This window comes from Phaenicophaeus curvirostris, chromosome 5 (genome assembly GCF_032191515.1).
Source record: "Phaenicophaeus curvirostris isolate KB17595 chromosome 5, BPBGC_Pcur_1.0, whole genome shotgun sequence".
NCBI classification, from domain to species: Eukaryota; Metazoa; Chordata; class Aves; order Cuculiformes; family Cuculidae; genus Phaenicophaeus; species Phaenicophaeus curvirostris.
In genome coordinates this window covers 8,087,555-8,109,886 of record NC_091396.1, presented here as the reverse complement: position 1 = coordinate 8,109,886, position 22,332 = coordinate 8,087,555, and the positions used below count along the sequence as shown (strand labels likewise).

The following is a 22,332-nucleotide window of genomic DNA, read 5'->3' as shown; positions in this document are numbered from 1 at the left end:
GAGGCTGGGAACTGAAAAGTGAGTGGCACATGCCACAAGTCAGAGGCCTTGTTAAATTCCTGTGAGGTTAGATTCCCTTGGGATAGTTGGCTTGTCTGAGTTGAGCGCAGCAAGGCATGCCCCTGCCTTCTGAGGTCTCGGGTCTGGCAGTACGTGGGTCTGGCAGTACGTACGCCTGGCAGGTTGCCTCGTGCTGAGAAATAGTTCAGTGGCAAGTCTGTAATTTGGGCTATTCTCTGGGCATGGTTGTTTAGCAAAGGTCAAGGGCAGAGTGACTTACTGGATCATATTGTTTGGGGTGTGTGTGCACAGAGGGAGAGTGACTTATAAGGAAGGGCATTGTGATACAGTGAACGTCATTGATCTATATAGAAGTGGTTGTCAGCCACTTTAATTAGCTGTTTTACAAAAAAATATACAGCTGTATATATTAAACAGTTGTATTTGCTGCTATCTTGGTGGCAGAGTGTAAAGAGTATACGGGTATCAAATCGTAATAACAGCAAGGTCTTACTTTCGGTGAGATGGTCTCTGGGGAGATTGTGATGTTTCAGACAAGAAAATGTCATTTGTGTGGGTGGGATGAGCATAGCTCTTTAGAACTGCATAACTTCATGAGTTAAAGATGATAATTATTGAAAAAAAAATTAACATGTTGCTTGACAAGGAGAGAAAAAGATGTGATCCTCGTTACTCTAGGTGATACCAATGGAAAAAACCCAAGAGCTAGAGATAGCAACTGATTTTGCATGAAGCACTACTAGAAAGCCTCTGAGCATGTTACCATTTGGTTTCTCCAGCAGCCTGCAGACAAAGCAATTCTTTAGAGCAGTTGATTTTCCAGGTGTCTGATTGACCAGAACCTCTTAGTTCTAGAAAAAGCCAGTCTTGCCCTTTAGGGGTGTAGTTATTCTTAGGTCTTCACAGTCTGCAGAAGATGGAGGAGCTCAGGATTATATAGACCAAAGTAAACCGGTCGAGTACAACTGCATGGAATAATCAGTTACAGAAGGGATTTCTGGAGCAGACTGAACTATCTTGCCAGTTTTGCCCTTAAGGGCAGTATTAGTTATGAAAGAGTCTGTGAGTCTGTTCTTGGTTGCCAAAATGTTTGGAGGGAGGAAGGAGGAGAAAGGTTGCAGGAAATTAGTCACTTCAGTCAAAGAACTAAGCATCTGAACTGCTAATTTTGTTTAATATAGATGCCTGTTAAAGTATAGATGTGAACAAAATAGTTTCACTTAGCTCACATTCCTGTACCTCTACCATCACTGTGAACTCTGGTTTGATTGACCTCGGTAAGCATGAGCACTTCGTGCTGTCCAAATGGAAATTACAGTGGTGGCACTAGAATGTAGAAGTGTAAAGAAAACTAAAAACCAAACGGATCCACATGTAAAGGAAGAAATGGTTAAGGCACTTGTTCCCAGGTTTTAACAGTTGTCAGGTTTCTTTTTGTTTCCTTGACTGATTTACTAAAGTAGCCTGTTTCCCTACTTAGAAAATACCCCACTAGTGCCCAGCCTATCAAAGGTGCTCGGAGGTTTTAAGTTACAGCCTTTTACACAATGTTTAGTAATGATTTTTTTTCTGAAAACTCTAGGAAACATTTTGTTTTTAATTTGCAATTCCCCATAGTCTTGCAGAGCTGTTGTGGAATTCTGTCATAGTCTGCCCCTGGAAGGTGTCTTTTCCTGTTCCATAATGACAGGGAAAAGAACCAGCATTTCATTTGCATGCTGAGAAAAATCACTGTGAATGGGTAGGTAGGTGCAATTTTACACATTCTCAGTCAAAGCAAAAATGATTTTGATATTTTTAGAAAAAGAAACAACCCATCCAAAGTAGTATAGCTGACGATTTGTGCACCCTGATATTCCATATACTTGTGTGCTTTCGTTTTGTCAGGCTGTTGGTTCTATTGTGAATTTTCAAGTAGTTGAAGCTTTCCTTAAGTTTTTGTTAATGGAATATATATTAAGAACATTAAACGTTTCTTTTCCTTTTAAGTACTAAGAGGAGTATGAAAATGAAAACCAAGACTAAGTGTGTATCCATACAGGAAAATTGATTCAGATAGTTCCTGTAGAAAAGGCAGCTGCAGCTGATACTCTGAAATTCCTCTTGGTGTGGACACTCATATTCTCTAGGAAAAGTGCTTAAGCTAAATCAGACAGCAGGACTGTGCCTAATAACTAGACTCCTTGGGGAGTCATATAGGAAATGTTATGGTACTTTTAATTCACACAGCGTAACCTTCTCATATTCTCAAGCTTGAAGAAACCAGCAGACAAATAAAAACACTGAAAAAGATTCTTTTTTTGTTGAAAAAGATGTAAGTTTGTGGTGTTTTGTTAGCTTTGTTGGTTTTTTTTTTTTAACTCATGGTTTGGGGTATCTGAGGTATGATTTCTCTGTCTTTAGTTTGTTAATGACGGGTTTGGTGGAATTCATGACTGTGTGTGAGCCCTTAAGTACCATTGACTTTGTGAGCTTAAATGTTGCCTTACTCAGTTTATACCTTACCAGCACCCACCACAGCAGGATGAATTTCACCCACCTTGGTTATTCTCATCTAAGTATTAAATGATGGTTTCTATTTATTCTGCTGCAGATAGGATGCTTCATAATTTTTACATTGGTTGAAGTAGTGAAATCCCCTCTTTTGTGTTGAAGTGTAATCAGTGAGATTTCTCTTATGTGATTCGGTTATAAAGAATGCAAATGCAATTACATTGCCTGCATCTCATTTTGTATCATAAAATGTTATGTGGTGCAGCTTGTCTCCCTCCTTTCTGGAGCTTTTCAGAGTGATGTTCTTTAAATTTCAAAGCTACAAAACATTTTCTTTTTGTATTTGGCATAGAAATGACTTTCTGCAGTGCACTTTTATATCTGCCATGTCAACCAAAATTTTGATAGTGCTCAACACAAGGATTTGGAAAGCAGTTCACTTTCGAAGCTTTCAGGGTCTTGTGTTCTGTTGCATATTAAATGACTACTAAGTGGGTTTGTAGAATTAACAAACTCTGAATAATGTGTGATAATACCTTACTATTATACAGAAATGGAAACTGCATATTGAACAATTTCAGATTATTTGGCTTTGGAATTGACTTGTAAGTAGTATTGAAATCAGAATGATTCTGTGGTTCTTCCTTCTTTTCCAATGCCTTTGTTACTGCCATAGAAGAGAAAGTAAATGCATTTTTAAATTGAGTTTTCTAAAAGCATCCCTGAGGTAGATTTCTATCTTGACTATAATTCATTTTTGGATTTATTTGATTTTTGGGGGTACATATTTGGAAATAAATGCTTTGACCCAGTAAGAATAATTGCTAACTATAGAAGTCCGTAGCGATTCTGATAATGTGAATGTCCCAGATATTCCCACTGAGGACTTTTAAGTCATTAATTTTTATGATAGAAGTATAAACAAAACAATAATGTACTTAGATAACCTATAACTCAGTGGTTGCCCACAAACCCTCTGCCTGTTAACTACATTATTGATAAAACCTCCTGATCATATATGCAGTAGAGCTTCCTATAATATTGCCTAAATGTGGTGTGTGTCAAATACATGCCATAGATAAGTTACAGTGATGGTGTGACAAAAACATTCAGTGCTGGTTCTTATCCATAGGATTTTTAAAATTTTCTTCAAGAAGGCATTGGTGCTGAGTTCAGCAGGCTCTAGTATGTAAGTACTCATTGCTTAGGAGAAAGTATATGAGAACCTCAAATAATAAGTGAGATTTGAAAAAGAGAATATAGGGGGGAAGGATTTAAGTCAGAATGAATTGTACATTTCTAAGAAGTATCTCTAGCTGAAGATGCATGCAGTGTTCCGCTAGTGCAGACATGAGATTTTTTCTTCTGCTATAGCCTTATCTACCAAGCTGTTTCTCCCTCATACTAATGTTTTTCTCTTGAAGTATTTTGGAATGTATACTATTTGACCTGCAGTTTCCTTGTTGTAAGTTGTTTAATACTGGAGAGAGAGAAAGGAGGGAGAAAGCTATCTGGTATAATCTTTTTAGCTGGAAGTGTTTGGCACAATCTTTTAGAAATAAAAGAACCTGCTTTCAGTATCTGCAGTACAGCACACTGCAGCCTTCTCCAATTCAGTCACTAAAGAATTGCAGCATTTTGTTGATTGAATCCAGTTCTGTCTGGGACTGGGTTCCATGTTAGATATGGATGTTGGAAATGGTTAGCTGTAATGAAGACACTTGGATTAGAAAGATAAAGAACAGAAAGATAAACGTGTAAAATTCTCTCCAGTAAGTGCTGAAAGTTGTCTTTTATGTTTCTGTGTCTCCAGCAAAGTTACTGTTAAGGATTTAGAGCATACACCTAAGAGCAGAACTTAGTATTCTTTTTCCCTACTTCAATGAAAATTAAACAAAGTGAATACATATTCTTCTATACATCCTGAGACTGATTCAGATTCTCCATAGACCAGTTTAAATCTAGAACTCAAATTGAGCTTAAGATGACTGGCGTCAAAATTGGTGGCAATAGAATTACTAGGAATATAGAAATACTAGGCCAGCTGCCTGACTGTATCACATGAAAGCTTACATAATTTTCATCACCATTTTACTGTGCTGAGCGTTTCTGTAGCCTGGATGCTGAGTAGAAATCTGTATTTTGGTGTTAGTAGAAACTAGTTAATAATGGCCTCTCTCTATTTGTATTAAAAACAAGGACTTAGCAATTTAGCCTTCTTTCTAAAGTTGTCTACATTTTATTGTCTTCCCTGCAGGAAGCCTTTTAAACCTTAAGAGAAGCCAGAGGGTGAAACCTTCGACAAGGGCTGAAATAATTCATATACATGAGACTGAGTGGCAATAAGCCTTTTAAGACAACATAGCTATTATGAAGTTTTATTTAGTAAGAAAAGAGTGTTAAATGCCCAGATTTCAATGGGAATAATTTTATTACTCATATCTTCAAAAAGTTTGTTAGAGCTTAGATGCAGAAGAGAATATACATCCTAACGGAGACAGATTTTTGTACTGATTCAGATTCACAAATGGATTTTGTAGAGAACATAGAGTGTCTGTCAGTTTACCTCCTTAAAGTAGTATCTGATGCTGCAGAATACTAGGGAATTTCTTTTTGAGTTACATGTTCTGCTCTGTTTGTTCACTGATCTCCTACTAACATCAATGACAATTCCCTAGGCATGTTGATGGCACTCTGTGCCCTTAGTAACTTAAAAATGGGAACTGATGGTTTTTGCCCAGCATGAATTGTCCTTCATTTGAACAGGCTTTTTGGACTCAGTTTCATCACTCCTGTGGAAGTCAAATCATAAGGCAGAGTAGGAGAGAGACTCGTGATTAACACTCTGGTTAGGAGGGTCTAACACTGCTTGCATAGAGATGGAATCACATCTCATCCCTGCAGAGGGTCATACCTGCAGGTCAGAAAGGAGAATGATTGAGAAGGCCTAGTGCGGCATTTCTTACTTGCACTATATAGTTAACTTGTGGACTAAAGAACACTTCTATTTCCTGAGCTGGAAATCAGTGAAATTTCTAGTAGTTACTGCACTTATTTAGACCAAATATATATGGTGGCAGGAGAGAATAAGAGCCAACCTCAGATGTTTCTCAGCAAAAGCTCTAGGCTCAATCCCAAGTATTTGTTTCTGAAACACGAAGAGAGATTTTAGATTTCATGACAAATTCTGCAAGATAATCAGTTCTTCTAAAAATTTTGTACGCCTTCAAGTCCAGTTGTCCAGTTGCCTTATTACCTGACAGGTATTGTCTATTGCTGAATTTATTATCTGCAAGAGAAAGTATTGAGTTGTGCTTATGAATTCTCTGTATTTTAAGACATTCCAGATTTCATTCTTAATACAAATGGGCATAAGAAAGGGAGTATGTGCTGCTGTATTTTCTCTTACACAATTCTTTTTTTGATGGAACCTTGTCATTATAAGCCCTCTCATCTGTCAAGTTAGAGCAAAACAAATGAAATTTAATCCATCTTGGACATCTACTTCTATTTGGTTTGGGGTTTTTTTTGCATTAGAATTTGAAAAAAAAAAGTTCTACTATTGAAGCAATGGCTAAAGCCTTCTCTTTAGTTTCCACCCTAGAAATAAGTCCACCCCATTTTATGACCTAGGCAATTGAAATAATTGGAGGAATACCACACATTAATTCAGCCTCACTCTTGCTGAGATAGAAAAATGCGAGTTTTTCAAATCTCATTGTCTTTAAATTAAAATTTGGGGCTTGGGATGCTGGGGTATACATCGAGTATAGTTAATGAGTGGGTGTTGTAGAGCTTATAGTAGGGAAGTAAAAATCTGCCTTTAGTGTAGACAGTTTATTGACACACCTTCCTAGTGCGTGTGGTTTAGTCAACAAAAGAGTCTTCAGGATGGAGGGAAGTTATAATTTATATCAGTCCCCCAGCAACAACAAAAGAATATGGGAAAATACTTCTTAATAATTGAAACCATACTAGCACAAAAAAGGCAATTTACTCTTTTATTTAAAGGAGACATTTGCCTGGAATTTAGAGGAATGCTGATACTACTGTTGATACTCTTTTCAGTTCTGTTTTGCTTATCTAACCTTTGGAAAGCCACTTATACCCAAATTTCAGAAGGTATTTTTTCCAGCATGAAGCAATTTCATCTGCAAAGGTGTGATTCATAGGATTTTCAAAAGCGCTCAATCAATTCAGTTTCTGAATTCCCATTAATATCAAAGGAGGTTAGGTACTTCAGAAAAAGGACTATTTGTAATTATTTGCCCCCAAAGAACACCATAGAAAATCTGGATTTTACTTCTTTCTCGTTTTATTACTGATCAGAATCTGGGATTAACAGAGTTAGGACTCTTAATTAGTTGACATTTGTATTGGGCTGAGAAGATGTATTATAATACAAATTTCTTAGAGAGGAGGGTTTTCTTAAATTTGACCAAATGATGACAGTGGATAATATAGGTCTTTTCTGTTTAATCTCATAAATCTCACTGGAAGTGAAACAGCTCAAAAACCTGTAATAAAAAGATCCATCATTTCCCTGCAGCTATAATTGTTGGAAACGCTAGCACTAAGCTGCTGAGTGGTGCATTGAGTCCTCCTGTGGGTTTGTTAATGTAATTTAGGTTTTTTTCCCACATTGCGCCAATATGCAATTAATGCAATTTCTGAAAAAAATACCAGACCTCTGCTTTACCGTTTCCAGAACTCCTGTAAGGTTTTGATAGGTGACATGTGTACGTGGAGATTTCCAGAAGAGGTGTGGCTTTCTGGCTAATTTGAAGTGTTCTATTCTTAGATACCTGAGCTTGTATAAATAAGATCTACCAGTAAGAGTGTTGAAAGATATTTGCATCCCTTTCTTTTTAATCCGAGAAGAAAACAGATTTTTTTTTGGTATTTGGCCATACTGAAAGATGGAGTCAAGTTAACAAAAGCACTAATGTGTATGATTTAAACAATTAATGGATGACAGTGGCCATCTAAAGCAGTGCTGTATTTTGAGTTTCATTGTGTTTATTGAGAGGAAATGGGTACTTAGCTTTGTGTCGTTCAGCATGTGTTGTATAACAAAATCAGCTTTGTATATGTATATGTTTTTCTGCCTGGAGATGTCTGGATATCTGTATGATGCACTGGATTTATGCTGTAAGAATTTGCATGCAGCCCACCGTTCACTTGAGTGTACAACATGATCTGATAACCTGCCTGGCCCATTCACCGAAGTTTTTGTAGTTTCTCTTTCAAAATCATGAGATCAAGTATGAATACTGAGAACTTAATCTATTTGCCAAGGCATTTTTATAAAATAGTCCCTACACCTTCAAAAAAAAAAACTTTATAAAAGCCGTATTTTGCTTGCAAGTTTTAAATTCAAGTCACAAAGTGGTAATAATTCTTGATGGACTAGCGTGAGTTTCCAGTCCCACAGGTCCTTACTGTTGGCACAGCAGGTCTGGTGGTCAGTCATCTGCGTGACAACCAAGTGTGACGTGTGCTGAGTTTTCACGTCCTTACATTAGTGCTGGAGGGGCTGCCAGTGAGGGCTCCAATACCAGGTGGATGTGGGAGGGAAGCTCTGGAAGTAAGGATAGAGGTGCTGAGGTGGCCCTATTGGAAGTTGCTGACCTGCCATTGTTTTCTTGCCTGGTGCACTGGCTTTTGCCTCTCCTCTTTGATGGCAAGTGGTGTGCTATTAGCAGAGTGTTCACCGTGCTGGTTTTCCTTCCACTCCCACCACCCTACCTGGCTTTTTCTCCAATTCATTGCTTGCCCTCTTGGCTGAGGAAAGCCTCAGTAACCCGTAGTGTCTGACCTCACCCATGAGTACTAGGATTTCTTGAACAGGAAAATCAAAACAGTTATTATCAGCTGAATGTGGTATAGTCTTCTTCATCTCATCCTCCTTTTCCAGACACACTTCTTCTACCCCTTTTAATCAGTTCCCACGACTCATCTGGTAGAGTCTTGTTTAGGATTGGGATACCCAGCTATGCTTGGGAAACCAGCATCTGCCTTGGCAATCATAGTGAGATAACTCAAAGTTAAAGATGCCTGTTGGATTCAGTAAGCTGAGCCAGTTCAGGGAACAAAACCAATGGGATGGAGCAGCTGGGGAGGCTCAGCCGTGCATGCTGGGGCTGCATTGATCCAAACAAGAGTGAGCTTGTGGTCAATGAGAGAGTGCTGGATAAAACCCCTGGGGCCTGACGAGTCCTTGGAAAAAAACAAGGTCTCTGGCACCATCTCAGCAGTCTTACAGCCTCTTTTAGTGTCATTTCTCTTTTTATGGACTTTTATCCTCCAGGAACCTTGGTCTTGGCTGTGTGCTGTTGGCTCTGATGGTTCTTTTCGCTGGCGTTTTCATCGTGGTGAATGAGAAGATGCACTTGCTCTGCCTGTCCGGGCTTGGGGTGCCACAGGCGAGTAGGACGTGTGGGAAGGCTGTTCCCGTCGTGCTGTTGCTGTGGTGGCTCCATCTGCCAGCATCCTGCAGCTGTGGCATGTAGGGGAGTTGCAGTGTTCGGTGTTGAGATGCGTGCTGCCATTGTGATAATTGTAAGAAATATGAGTGCTTCAGTATGGGAGAAAAAGAGAAAGTACCTGGGTCTTCCAAGATGCCTTACAAATTTGGGGAACTGCATCCAGAGCAGCTGTGGGAGATGCAATTGCAGAGCAATACAGGTGCAGAAAGCTTCCTCCCTTGTAGCTTTGGTAGAATGAAGCAGCTCAGAAGGTTGCGAGTAAGTTCTAGTAAAGAACTGTGTCTGCTCCACATTTGATGCTTGGGTTCTGGTTTTTAATCTGATAGCATATGAAATCTTTAGTAATGTGTTTGTGTTCATATCAGTGTAATAAACAAACCAAATGACATGTTTTGAAACTAATGTTAATGTTTTGAGTTGGAGATTTTAAATTCAGACGTTAAACTTTTGTTTCAAAATATAGATGTGTTTACAGTTAGCTTTTGATATAGTCCTCTGGTTTGTGGCATAAAAAACTGGTTCTAAAATTACAAAGTTGGCCTAATGGTCCTGAGATGTTTTTAAAAATAAGAACAATTACACATGTTTTATTTTCGTTCAATATCTTGAACATCTGCAGGGCATATTGATGCATTTGATGCATTTTTCTTCAACTGAGAGACTTAATGGTAGATTTTGACAAAAATAATTAAGGCACACGTCTCTCATGATCACCCAGTTCCAGGACTGGGCTTTAAGAGAAATAACAAATTTCACGATGTAACAAAGCTGTGAGATTTAGCCACAGTAGCAAATACTTTAAGTACTGTAGCAAGGAGTATTTACAGGAATCTCCTCAACTGGCTTTTCAGAGAGAGCATTTGTAGGGGTAAAGGAATGAATTCAAAGAAAAAGAAAGCTGAAAAAAAATAGAAAATATGTGGGTTTTGATTTTCAGTTTCAACAAAATTGTATTTGTTGCCTTAGCTGAGGAGAGGAACCTAACAGCACTTAGAAACAAGCTTTTAAAAGTGTTTTTGCAGAAAATGCTTGTATTTTAATCCTAAAATAAATATACTGAAATAACTGGCTCTTTGAAAAAGAGCAGGAAAAGTATAAAGATTTTGAAGAAGACAGCTAAACTGTAAATAAATAAAACTATGACTGTTCATAGCAAGTATGAGTAGGTGGTTTTTTAAAAGCTAGTAATATAGATATGTTTTTAAAATAGAATAGTTTTTAAAATAGAATGTGTCTCCAAATGACTCCCGAAACAGTAGAATATGTGCAACAGCACACACATTTTATGTGGTACACAGACTCGTGGTCTATGCCTAAATGGATTTATAATTAATACTAATTTAGGTGTCATAAAAACCAAACTCACAAATTCACTCGCAGGTATAACCCAATGGAGAAATTTTTAAGAGATGAAAAGATGTTGTACAATGTGACACGGTCTCAGAAGGACATGGACTCATATATCATGGACCTGTTAATGCATCTGGTGAGCCTGGGAAGAAGTCAAACTATGTGATCTTCTGCACCAACTACTAACTTGTCCACCTGTAGCAAAAGCCAAAACAGAACCAGCTTAAGCTGTAAGCAGTAATAGTGCTGGTTTGAATTGTAGAGTTTGGGGCAGGGGGAAGGATTTTCATCATCTGTAAATGTTTTGTCTGGCCATAGGTGCTGCATTCATCTGAGTGATTTATTCATTGTTAGGAACTGAAAATTCTTCCTGTCTTAATATTTAAGATTTTTATTCAGTTTTCAGGGATGAATTGGTTTCTTGGGAATTGTTCCATAAGAGGGGATTTGGGGTCTGCATATCTCAAAACACAAGAGAGCAGGGAAGTGAAAAGGTGGAACCCACACTCAGCTCTCAAAGCACAGGCATTCCCAGGGACCTGCTAACCTAGAGCCGTGTGTTTTCAGCATTATAACTCACCGATGCAGAATTATCTTTTAATTTCTTTCAGAAAAATTAATGCTTGTGTCTTTTCTAAATTTTCTTGAAAGCAGGGTCCCTGTCTAATTCTTCCTCCATCTGTGTCTTGGGGTTGGGGGCTGCACTGCCCTTTCTGCCTTGGAGGTACTTGCTAATGGTGTTAATTTATATGACATCATTATGAGTAACTAGCATAAACTTGGGCTGAAATACAGAGCTAACATGCCTGTTCCATGGTGTGACATCCTGTACCAAGTCCTTTGCCTTCTTGCATGTGAAAGGCCCTCCTCTACGAATTTCTGAATTCGGCCCTCCTGCCTTGCTGTTAAAATCCCTTTGATAACATCTGCCTTGCTCATTGTTGCTTATTTACTCAATCTCTGCTTTTAAAGTGTAAAGCCATGACAAAATTGCTGTCTGATGGATGAGGACAACATACAGCTCCCAGTTCCTGGGAAGAGCATCGGGTGCTGACATCCCAGTCAGCATCACACGTGGGCTGCCATGGGCAAAGCCCACAGGGCAAGGGGCAGCAGTCGCTTTGCTTCTGTACACGGCCCTGTTCTCTTGGAAGTGCCGTGGTAACTGTGGTTTTGGGGGAAGACATTGATCAGTGATAGCTGAGCAAGCCGGCTTGGATCCTTGTTTACGCTGCCGTTTGATTCAGCTGCAGCAATGTGTGAGGAACTGTACATTTGAGGTTTGTACCTGAGGGACTCCTACTCTAAATGAAAACAACTGGTGGTAAGGACAGTTTAGTAAAGCCGAGTAATTATCTGATAAACAAGGTTCTTCTAGAAGTGTATGAAGATTACATTGTCCGTTCTGATTTCTAAACCCTTGTCATAAATGTATTAAATGTGACAGATCTTACATTACTGTCATGATCTTAGAAAGCAGTCATTGCTCAACTGCCTTACAGGATTTCATTCTAGCTCTTATAAACTTTTGAAAAAACACTAGAGTGCCTGATTTTCTCAGGTGCAAGATATCTTGGGATAGACAAGTACCCATTAACAGCTCTCCGAAAATGAAGTTGGGTGCCCAAAATAATTTACTAATTTGAGGCAAAACCAGTCCTCATTCATTTTGATACTTCCCTCTTTTTTTTTTTTTAAGTTGTTCTGTTTCCTGATTAATCCTAATGTATGAGCATTTTTATTATTCTGGAATAACACTTACTGCATCTTTCCATGAGCATGCTTTTCCAAATACAATGCTCAAATAACCTGTAAAGTATTTCAGTCCACCAGATGAAGAATACTGAAAAATAATGGAGTAATGGTGATGAGGGAGAGTGTCAAAGTTAGCTGGATGCACTGTGTTTGGAGCAAATGGTAAAGAATGTGTTGAATTTCTTAGGTATGTGCTCTGATTCAGCAGGGACTGGTTGTGAGCAGGGCTGAAATATAATAATTATTTTATTTTCTGTTGAATTGCAATGAGGGTCAGATGCATAACTGTTAAAGAGCTTTTAGAAATGCCGGTCTATAATCCCCAAGAGCTGGGTGGTGAGGTAAGCAGACCACTAGAAGAAGGGATGACATTCACAGCCCAGACAGAAGCCTGCTAGCAAGCAGTGTGTTACCAACAGTGGTGAAAGGGAAGCACCTTGCCTACTTGTGGTAGCTGACCGTACAAGTTCAGAGGCCAATCCTCTTGTGATGTATTGTGAAAGAAAAATCTTGCATTATTGTTTGCCATACTGTAGCTCTGGATGAAAAGAAAACTTGAGCCTTTAGGACTGGAAATAGCACCACTTTTATTAAGTTTCTTTTGAAGGATTATTTTGAGGAAGATAGATTGATGGGCTGAACACAATAACCTTCAGTATCTCACTTTCAAAAACTTAGTAGGCAAGCACAAGCGAATAAAAGAAGAAATTAAGCTAAGTTGTAGAAAAAGGTTTCTTGGCAACATCATAGTATTTGTAAAGAGAAAGAAGGGTCAGGAACTTAATGAATTTTGATTATAGAATTTTCTGTAAGTCAGTGCATGAATACAAAAAATTCTAAATCAGATTTTAGTGTCACACACTAATAGGGATCAGATAAAGCAAAACAAGGTTTGTTTGGAAGCAAACTGCAGAGAATAGCAAGAGCATAGCTTCTGCGTGCAAATAAAATTTGGACTTCCCATAAGCAGGCAGTGCTGGTAGTAGTTTAAGCAGAGATTATCAGAACAAGGTATGTGGTACTGATGAAAGCTAGTGTTCATTTGATGTTCTGGAGTGAACATACTTGGAAGTGTGGAAATGTTGATTTGGAGACCCTCATATTTACTACGTGACATAGTATTAATAAAGTTTCAGCTTACCTTCAGTATTTGGAAGGAAGACATCAAATACAAAAGCACTATGGCCTACAATTACAATAACCTTATTAATTTCTGACTCTTGAAGAGATGAAGAATCCATTGATTGTCAGAGTTCAGATGTTTGCAGTGAGTTTCTGTAGTGGTAGCCAGTTGTATGGCTCAACCAATCATATGTAGTGCTTTGGCTGGAATTACTTCAAAAGTCTGTATTTTCTTAGGATTTGTGATTTATTTTCTATTACTGATCCTACATCTCATTTCAATTATGGGAATTTAAGCAAAACAGATTCACAGTGATGTATACTAGTTGCTTGTTTTTCTTTTCAGTGTGGAAAGCAAATAATAAAACCTATTTGATTTTCTTTTTACTTTCAGGCACTGATTTTGGAATGTCTGCTATGTCAGTTTGTTCTAATAAGTTTTAGAGCAGCATTATTTTGGGTGCTTTAAAATATTTAGAGCTTGGTTTCACTGCTCTGTTAATTGGAGACGCAAGCAGACAGTTATTCTGACATAACTCCTACATACCTCAAAATTTCTAGCTGAAGCTAAGCTCTAACCATGATCAAAGTGGCACATCAATGGAATGGGTTGAAGTTCTGTGGAGTTGGGGTAGGGTTTTCTGTTGTGCTAATCCAGATGCTGTGCTATTCAAATGTTAAGTTGAGCAAATCGAATTATAGTAACTCTGCAGAGAAGTAATTGCTATTCCAAAGTAGACAATGGGTTGCCTACTGTATTCTAAGTTTTTCTGTTACGAATTAGAACTCCTAACTGCTAAGTATGCATAAAGGACTTCTCTCCCGTATTATTTTCCTCTGTTCTGCTTAAATTTAAAAAAACAAAGCCCAAAGCTCCTCAAACAAAACTTCTGTGCTGGGTCACATACAGTTGATAAGATCAAATTAATGGATTTAGCTTGCACATAACCCATGGAACTAAAGTTATTACATTGATGGCTGTAGAAAAAAATGTTTTATCTATGGTTGCTTAGTGCTCTGCCACATCAGTTTCTGACTTGACAGAGTTTGGGAAGAAGAGCTCAGAATTTTGTATAAGGGTATGAAGTTGACATTAGACTAAGTCCTGCAATTTCCAGGCTTCATCAAAGCAGTCCTGAATGTACCTGATTGTGTGTGTGAGGAAAAAAAAATAATTCCTGCTGGAATCTGTAGGAGTGCCTATGCCCTTGAAGAAAATCGTATGCTAAGCTGCTCAGCTCAAGTGAGAGCCTGTTGCAGGCCAGCCTGTGAGACCTTTTATTTAACAGCCTGTGTGCTTGTTCATGTGTAAGGCAGATGATGGAAAAAATATATTTGAATTCAAATTCTCTTCAATCCATATTCTTCAGTGTTTAAACTAACTTTAATGTCAGTAACTGGTTGTATCTTGTGTTTTTTTCAATCTCCCTGTCTTACCAGGTAAGTATTGAAGAAGCAGTGTGGTCCCTTCTGTATATGTGGCAGTGTTGCACTACAGTCATTTTGTTCAGCGTATTGTGTGTAAATGGATGTGTGTGTGAGCTTGCACGCTTTTATAGAGATAGATCCATGTTGATATCTGAAATAATAGGTGTGAGGGTTTTAACCTTGTAACTGTTACAAGATCTTTATGTGTCTGCTTTAGGGTCGACCCTATCCCGTATGACACTCCAAAACCAGCCGGCCACACGCGATTTGTCTGCGTCTCAGACACACACTCCAGAACAGATGGCATCCAGATGCCTTATGGGGACATCCTTCTCCACACGGGCGATTTCACCGAACTGGGACTGCCCTCAGAGGTTAAGAAGTTTAATGACTGGTTAGGTAAGGAATTACTGCGTTTTGGTGACCCCAATTAACCCCTCCTGTCCAAGTGTCAGTCACTGCCTCCTAATTGAATTAGAGCACTTGAAATTCTCCCCCCACCCTTGCTTCACTTGTCTTCATGTGATGTGCTGTTTCTAGCCTCAGTATGATTCTGTTAATTAAGACAAATTTAGAGACTTTGCTGTATTTTTGCATTATCTTGGGGGAAAATATTCTGTCATTCCATAGCAAGGTCTATGTAGACTTCTGTGTGTGCTGAGGCGGTGGTGGCATCTTGTATGAATATACACAATGTCTCCTTAGTTGATGCTATGGGGTTTTATATCCACAGCCAAAACTATTGCTTGCTGTAGTTTGGGTTTACCATAATTTAGAGTCATGCTGAAAGCCACAACGTATTTGGAAACAATGAAAATCTTTCTTCCCACAATATAGAAAGGCAAAATCAGTAATATTGTTTGGAGAAGGAGAATTTTTTGGGGTGGTATTCGTATGATTGCCTCTTTGAGTTGGAGTACTGGCATTTTAACTTTGAATGCAGGCACTCAGTGCCTCTTTGGTAGAATGCATTTCTTATTCTGCTATATTTGATAGCAGTGGCTTGATAGTGTGTTGCTACAGTTGAGAGCAACCAAACTGCAACAGCAGAAGACCAAAATGAAGAAGGGAACTTGTGAAGGAGGCTCCTGTTACAAATGCCACTGGTGGGCTGTCTGTGTGTTGCCATGTCACTGTTTGCACTAGAAACATGCAGAGGTGAAAGTGGCTCGAGCAGCTGATCCTCAAGAAACATTAGAATGAATTTACAGCATTATATAAAACCTTTGAAAGCATAGCTTTGTTATCAGGCTTTACCTCCATCAACACCCTCTCCCTTGCCTGCTGTATGATGGCCATACCTCTACGTGCCTTTAATGCATCATTTTATTCCACTGGAGTTCCTTGGCTGACCCTTAAAGAGATAAGTAAAAAACATTTAGATGTATAAAGGAATTTTTAAATAGAAGAGCTTCCACATTCTCCATCTTTTCGCCTTCTTTTGCATTTTCTCCATACTGTTCTTTTTATCTTCCTTCTGACCTTTTCTGATTTCCATGGCCCAATTTGAAAGAATTTTTTTTCTTCTTTTTCTTGTCTGTGCATGTGGGATTGTGGCTTCCAGATACTGCAATGTTACTGTAATTTAGTTTTATCATTCTTATTTCTAGAAAGCTGTACTACATTCTATGTGTGCAAAACTACCCTATTTCTAGGAATGTAATTGCAGGACAGGGAAGCAAGAAGCAGTAGGAGGGGTAGGTAGATATGTATGTAGGCTGAGGGATGAGACACAGTGGAAGTCATCTTCTTCAAACTTGCTGAATGTTATTTGTAATAACCTATCATAGAATCATAGAGTGGTTTGGTTTGAAATGGACCTTAGAAATCATTCAGTTCCATCCCCCTGCCATGGGCAAGGACACCTCTAACTAGACCAGGCTGCTCAAAGCCTCATCCAGCCTGGCCTGAAACACTTCCGGAGGGGATGGACATCCACAACTTCCCTGGGCAACCTGTTCCAGTGCCTCACCACCCTCATTGTGAAGAATTTCTTCCTAATGTCTAACTTAAATCTTCCCTCTTCCAATTTGAAGCCGTTCCCACTCATCCTGTCACTCCATGCCACTGTAAAATGTCCCTCCCCAACTTTCTTGTGGCCCCCTTCAGGTACTTGAAGGCCGCTATAACGTTTCTCCAGAGCCTTCTTTCCTCCAGTCTAAATAACCCCAACTCTCTCTGCCCGTCCTCATAGCAGAGGTACTCCATCTCTCTGATCATTTTTGTGGCCTCCTCTGGACCCGTTCCAACAGTTCCATGTACTTCTTACGTTGGAGATTCCAGAACTGGACACAGTACCCCAGGTGGGTTCTCATGAGAGCAGAGCAGAGGGGGAGAATCGCCTCCCTCAACCTTCTGGCCACACTTCTTTTCATGCAGCCCAGGGTACAGTTGGTCTTCTGGGCTGTGAGCACACGTTGCTGGCTGATGTTGAGCTTCTTATCAGTCAGCACCCCCAAGTCCTTCTCTGCAGGGCTGCTCTCCATCATGTCGTCCCCCAGCCTGTCTTGAAACTGCAGATAGCCCTGACCCAGATGTAGGACCTTGTGCTTGGCCTTGTTGAATCTCATGAGGTTCACACAGGCCCAGTTCTCCAGCTTGTGCAGGTCCCTCTGGGTGACATCTCATGCTTCTGGTGTGGCAACTGCTCCACTCAGTGTGGTGTCATCTGCAGACTTTCTGAGGGTGCACTTGAGCTCTCTGGCTATATCATTGATGAAGATATTAAACAGCACTGGTCCCAGTACGCGCCCCTGAGGGACACCACTTGTCACGGATCTCCATCTGGACATTGAGCCGTTGACCACTAATTTCTGAATACGACCATCCAACCAGTTTCTTATCCACCAAACAGCCCACCCATCAAATCCATATTTTTTCCAGTTTAGAGGAAGGATGTTGTAGAGGACCATGCCAAAGTGTTTACAGAAGTCCAGATGGATTACATCCATTGGTTTTCTTGTGTCCACTGCTGCGGTTACCCCATCGTAGAAAGCCACTAGGCTGGTCAGGCAGAACTTGCCCTTGGTGAAGCCGTGCTGGCTGCCTTGAATCACCTCCATGTGCTTTAGCATAGCTTCTAGGAGGATCTGTTCCATGATCTTCCCAGGCACAGAGGTGAAGGGAAATAACCTGTAAACATTAGTGTTGGGCAGGAGGAGAAACAAGCAATTTGAGGGCAATGGGAGGCTCCATAGCTTCCCTGGGAATGGGTGGTGTGGTCTCACCAAGTTACAGTCCTTGTAGAGAGGCTGGACAGCACTGCTGTTGAATGAGGCTTGGTTGTTGCAGATGCCAGGCAGCTCCGGGAAAGGAATGGCTTTCTAGAGAGTGTAGACTTAGAGTCTACCCTGATATAAGCTGCTAAGAGCAGTGTCTGGCTACCCAAGTTCCTCTTTGGACCTTGGGTTGTCTCACAAGTACTGTTCAGATTCAGCCAGAGCCCGTGCCCAGTGCTTGGCATTTGAAAACACTCAGTACTGCTGAAAGCCATAACAAGTAAGCTGGTGCTGTGTTTTCACTCTTTTGTGGGGAATCTTACAGTGTTGGTAGCCACTTGGCATTTCTTGTATTTAAGAGATATTTCATTATGATATTTTATCACACAGATTCTTGGTTTAACATTTGCTACAGGAATTATAACCCCTTGAATAGGTCTTGTTCCAGTCTCAACAGTTTATCATGGGTCTTTCTTAGCATATATATAGCTTGTGTAGAAGTCAGTATGGCATTTATCTGAGAAAGCAGATTTTCTATTCTTTGGCAGTCACTGTCACTGAAACTGGAAGCTTTGACTGTGAGAGGACCTACAGGCTTTCATGAAAGCCTCAGGCTTTCATATTTCAGGTACAGAGAAAACTGCTTTTGTTCTTTCATTTTTATTTATTCTTTTTACACGCACAGAGCCCACTTGCATTTTCATATATATGACAATACCAGTTATTAGGTTTCTGGCATAAGGTGAGGCAGAAAATTGATTCCCCTGTGGAATCTTGTCACGGTGGTGAATACTTGCTCCAGTGCTGTCTGCTCCTTGTCTGGAATCAAAACACTATGAAGTCAGGCGTGCCCTTCTACCACTTTATTTCAGACTTCTGTCTGTAAAATGGGAGTAATCACGTTTTTCTATTTACTCTGTTTATTGTAAAGATTAATACCTTCAGAGTTGTGAGGTGATGACATTTAATAGCTTAAAGAATACATACCAGTGGCAGGCAGGAACAAGCAAGATTCCTTTTGCCTCTGCTATATAGTGGGAGGCATCTTTTCTTTATCATAGTTGGTATGAACCTTATTCCAAAGCAGTGTGCTGAGAACTCCCATCAAATACAACGTTGTCCTTATAGAAAGTGGTTTTCATATCTTTTGTGTGCATGGTTTCCTCCGCTGGCAATTGTGTTGTAAAGCGGTAATGAAGACAAGGCATCTGTGTCGTTTATACCTTGAGGGAGAGAAGTGAGATCAAAGCTAGGCTTCATTCTACAGCTTATTTTACCTACTCTGGTTAAAAAAACAGGGTCTCATCACCTCTAGGATGATATAATGGGATAACTAAGATACAATAACTGTTTGCAATTTTCTTGGCAGTAAAGCCACGGGAAAAGTTAAAAGCTGATTATTCTGAACCCTTGCCTTGCTTGCACTTCTCTGCATGTCACACGTGCCACAGTTATACATGACTGAGAGCACTTCTGTCAGCCTTGCAATTTTAAATTGTGCATCCCATTGCAGGTCTTTGGATATAGCACCTAAGCAAAATGTTCAGCATTTTGTCCATCCATTTCATAACGTTCTTCCCTCTATAGCAAGATCACAGAACGTGCTTTCTCTGGCCTCTTTCCCACTTCTTCTAGCTCTTGGCCCTTCCTGCAAGTTTGCTACTTCTTATGCTTTTTTCTCTTTGACTGATAAATTTTTGTTATTGGTTTTGCCAGAAAGTTGTCTGAGCTCATACATTGAATAACCTCTGTGGTCACTTAGTGATTACATACACTGGCTGAGGTAATTTATTCACTTTGTTTTGGTGTGAACATGTCCCTTGGGTCTTGTAACTGCTGTAATCACTTGACCTTAGTGACTGTTAAATGCTTTAAACACAGTTATTTTAAATTTATAATTGTTTTCATTAAAAATCTCTTTTAGTAACTTAACTGACCTTGCAGTAAACACAGCATTATGTGCTGAGGAAGAATTAAGATGTTGCTCTATGCTCAGTATATTTCTTACTGAATGTTGCAACATACCATTATTATCACTGTTCATATTTTTCCCATCCATTCTTATTCAGTCATATATGGGAAATGAAATACAGGAATGTCTAATTATAGCTCTGTCTTTATAGAGCAATATTTCCTTTCCAGGATGATGGGAAGTGATTGAATAACTCGAAAGAACTGAAGAGAAAGCAAAGATAAATCCAGGCAGATAAATCTTTAATGAGTGGCGATATGTTTATTGTGCTCAATTAGTGTGGGCTTGGTTGTGCATATCCTTACTTGGATGCGTAGTTTGCATCTGGTTTAGTAATTTTTCTCAAACAGCCAGTTTTGTTCTTTTTTTGTTTAATGGTTATCTCTTACTGTATCCATTTGTGATTTGGGGTTTTCCTTTCCATGTAAGATTTCTATAACAAGATATAGTACTGGATGAACTAGGGAGAATTCTACAGATATGGATCAATCCCATAAGCGAAATTACTGCTGGTTGATGTCTGTGGAGCTGAGAGTAGAATTCGGCCAGACTTTTTCTGAGTTGGTCTGGTGTTTCATGTTTTTTTCTTTCATGTCTTGCTTTTGTTTTGAATTAATATTTCTTTTAATTTCCAGGGGATAATGATTTGAGGAACATTGTGAATTGTTTAGTGGCCAAATACATATGTGTTTGTACTGGAAGAAATGTTTCTTTACCTGTAATATATCCTTTCCTTTAGTATAAACATTGTTGATAGAGCTAAAATAAAAATAAAGTGCTTTTTCTGTGGTTTAGTTCTTCTGTCATGTTACTTATAGGGAGCATAAAAGAATGTTTATACTATTTGAATGTGGCAGTTTTCATGTTACTCTGCGTGTATGAATGTGGTCCTCAGAAGTGTATTCTTTTAGAATTTGTTCTTATGTGAAAGTTTAGTTATTGAAAATAGCAACCTCAACTTGGAATTGCTGTCTGTCAGGGAATAGATAACAAAATGGGAAGAGCACTGGAAGTGTGGTGTTGCTCTCGGAGGCATGGACTTGGTTCCAGTCTACACAGAGATTTCTGCGTTAATACTGTAGAACCATGAAATTATATCCAAAAGTATAAACCAGACACCTGCCATAACAGTGTTTGATCTTGAAGACAGTATCATTTAATCTGAAAAAAAATGAACTGTAACAAAACAAGATAATAGTAAGACCAAGCTCTTTTCTTATCATTGTTTGAAAATTCAGGATCACATCCCTTGTGTCCTTTCTCAGTCTCTCTCATATGGCTTAGTTAGTCCCCCATTTTATCTAGGCTTCATCTCCTCTCCAGGCATATTTCTTTTAGGATTGTGTGTGTGTTCCTTTTGCTGATGTACACTGAAAGCAGTTTCATTGTGACAAAGTATTTGTTCTTGAGAACTTTAGCTCCTTAAAAGTATATATGTGATGTGAATTATTTTAGCATCTGACGTGACTTTTTTTATAAAAACAAGCAAGTAACTCTAATTTTCTCCAAATTCAGAGGGATATTAGCTCAAAGTATTCAGAACTAATTTAGATCCAGAAGGAAGCTTATGAATATTTTAAAGTGAAATTATGGCAATAAAAACAAATCTCTTCCTATTTTTATAAATTGATTTATTTCTGATTTGTGCTTTTACCATCTGGAGCATATTTTGAATTCTGTATTGCTCTACTTGTTATAGCTAGAATGAATAATTGACTAAACATAAAATAACATTTTGATGAACAAAATTCCTAGCACTTGAAAAAAAATTGCATTCATTGAAAGTGAAAGAAAATGCTGAGGTAGCTTTAATCCTGTAAGTATGTATGAGTTTTGCACAGCTGTTCTTGGAGAGAGGGAAGCAACTCACTGGAAAATCCATTAGTCTGATTTTGAAAACAGCTTCTCTGGTGAGGAGCTACTTAGGCTTCAGGCTGAAAAGGAATATGCTTATTTTAATAAGAGATTGAGCTGGCTGTTGAGGACAGTTGACTCTTCTGTTGGTGTTCTGCTGTCCTGCTGATCCTGTTCGGAGTTTGGTGTGATTTGCAGGATTCAGACAAGGCTGGCTGCCTGCTTTAGAGATGCCCTGAACTGGAGAATAACGGAGACTTGAAGATGCACTGGCAAGCCTGTACCAACAGTTTTATGGTGTCTACTTGCTTATTAAATATTGCTGCTAATAGATGCTGAATATTATGAGTTTAGAACATGTTGATGCAATTTCTTTGAAAACACCCTTCACTTATATCATGAAATCTAGAGTCATCTTCCAATTTTTTGGTTTGATGGCTTTTTTAAACTTAGTTAGTTTTCTGGGATGTATATGTCACTCTATCTTGTTGGTAAAGTTTTTTAAAACTTATTCCAAATTTATTTAGATTTTATTGCCGTGTCATTACTTATTTCTTTGCTTGTTCTAACTTGAACTGTGTTTAATGTCACTGTTAAATTCTCACTTGCGCTTCGTTTTAAATTCCCATAG

General features: G+C 39.0%; 1 protein-coding gene across 2 annotated transcripts in view; it reads left to right on the top strand.

Moving 5' to 3' along the window:
- MPPED2 (metallophosphoesterase domain containing 2) overlaps positions 1-22,332 on the top strand; it is a 108,130-nt gene that overhangs the window by 21,804 nt on the left and 63,994 nt on the right. For both annotated transcript variants that reach the window (XM_069857491.1, XM_069857489.1), the window contains exon 3: positions 14,875-15,056. In XM_069857491.1, coding sequence (XP_069713592.1) covers positions 14,875-15,056 — 182 coding nt within the window. The remainder of the gene's footprint in view (positions 1-14,874; positions 15,057-22,332) is intronic.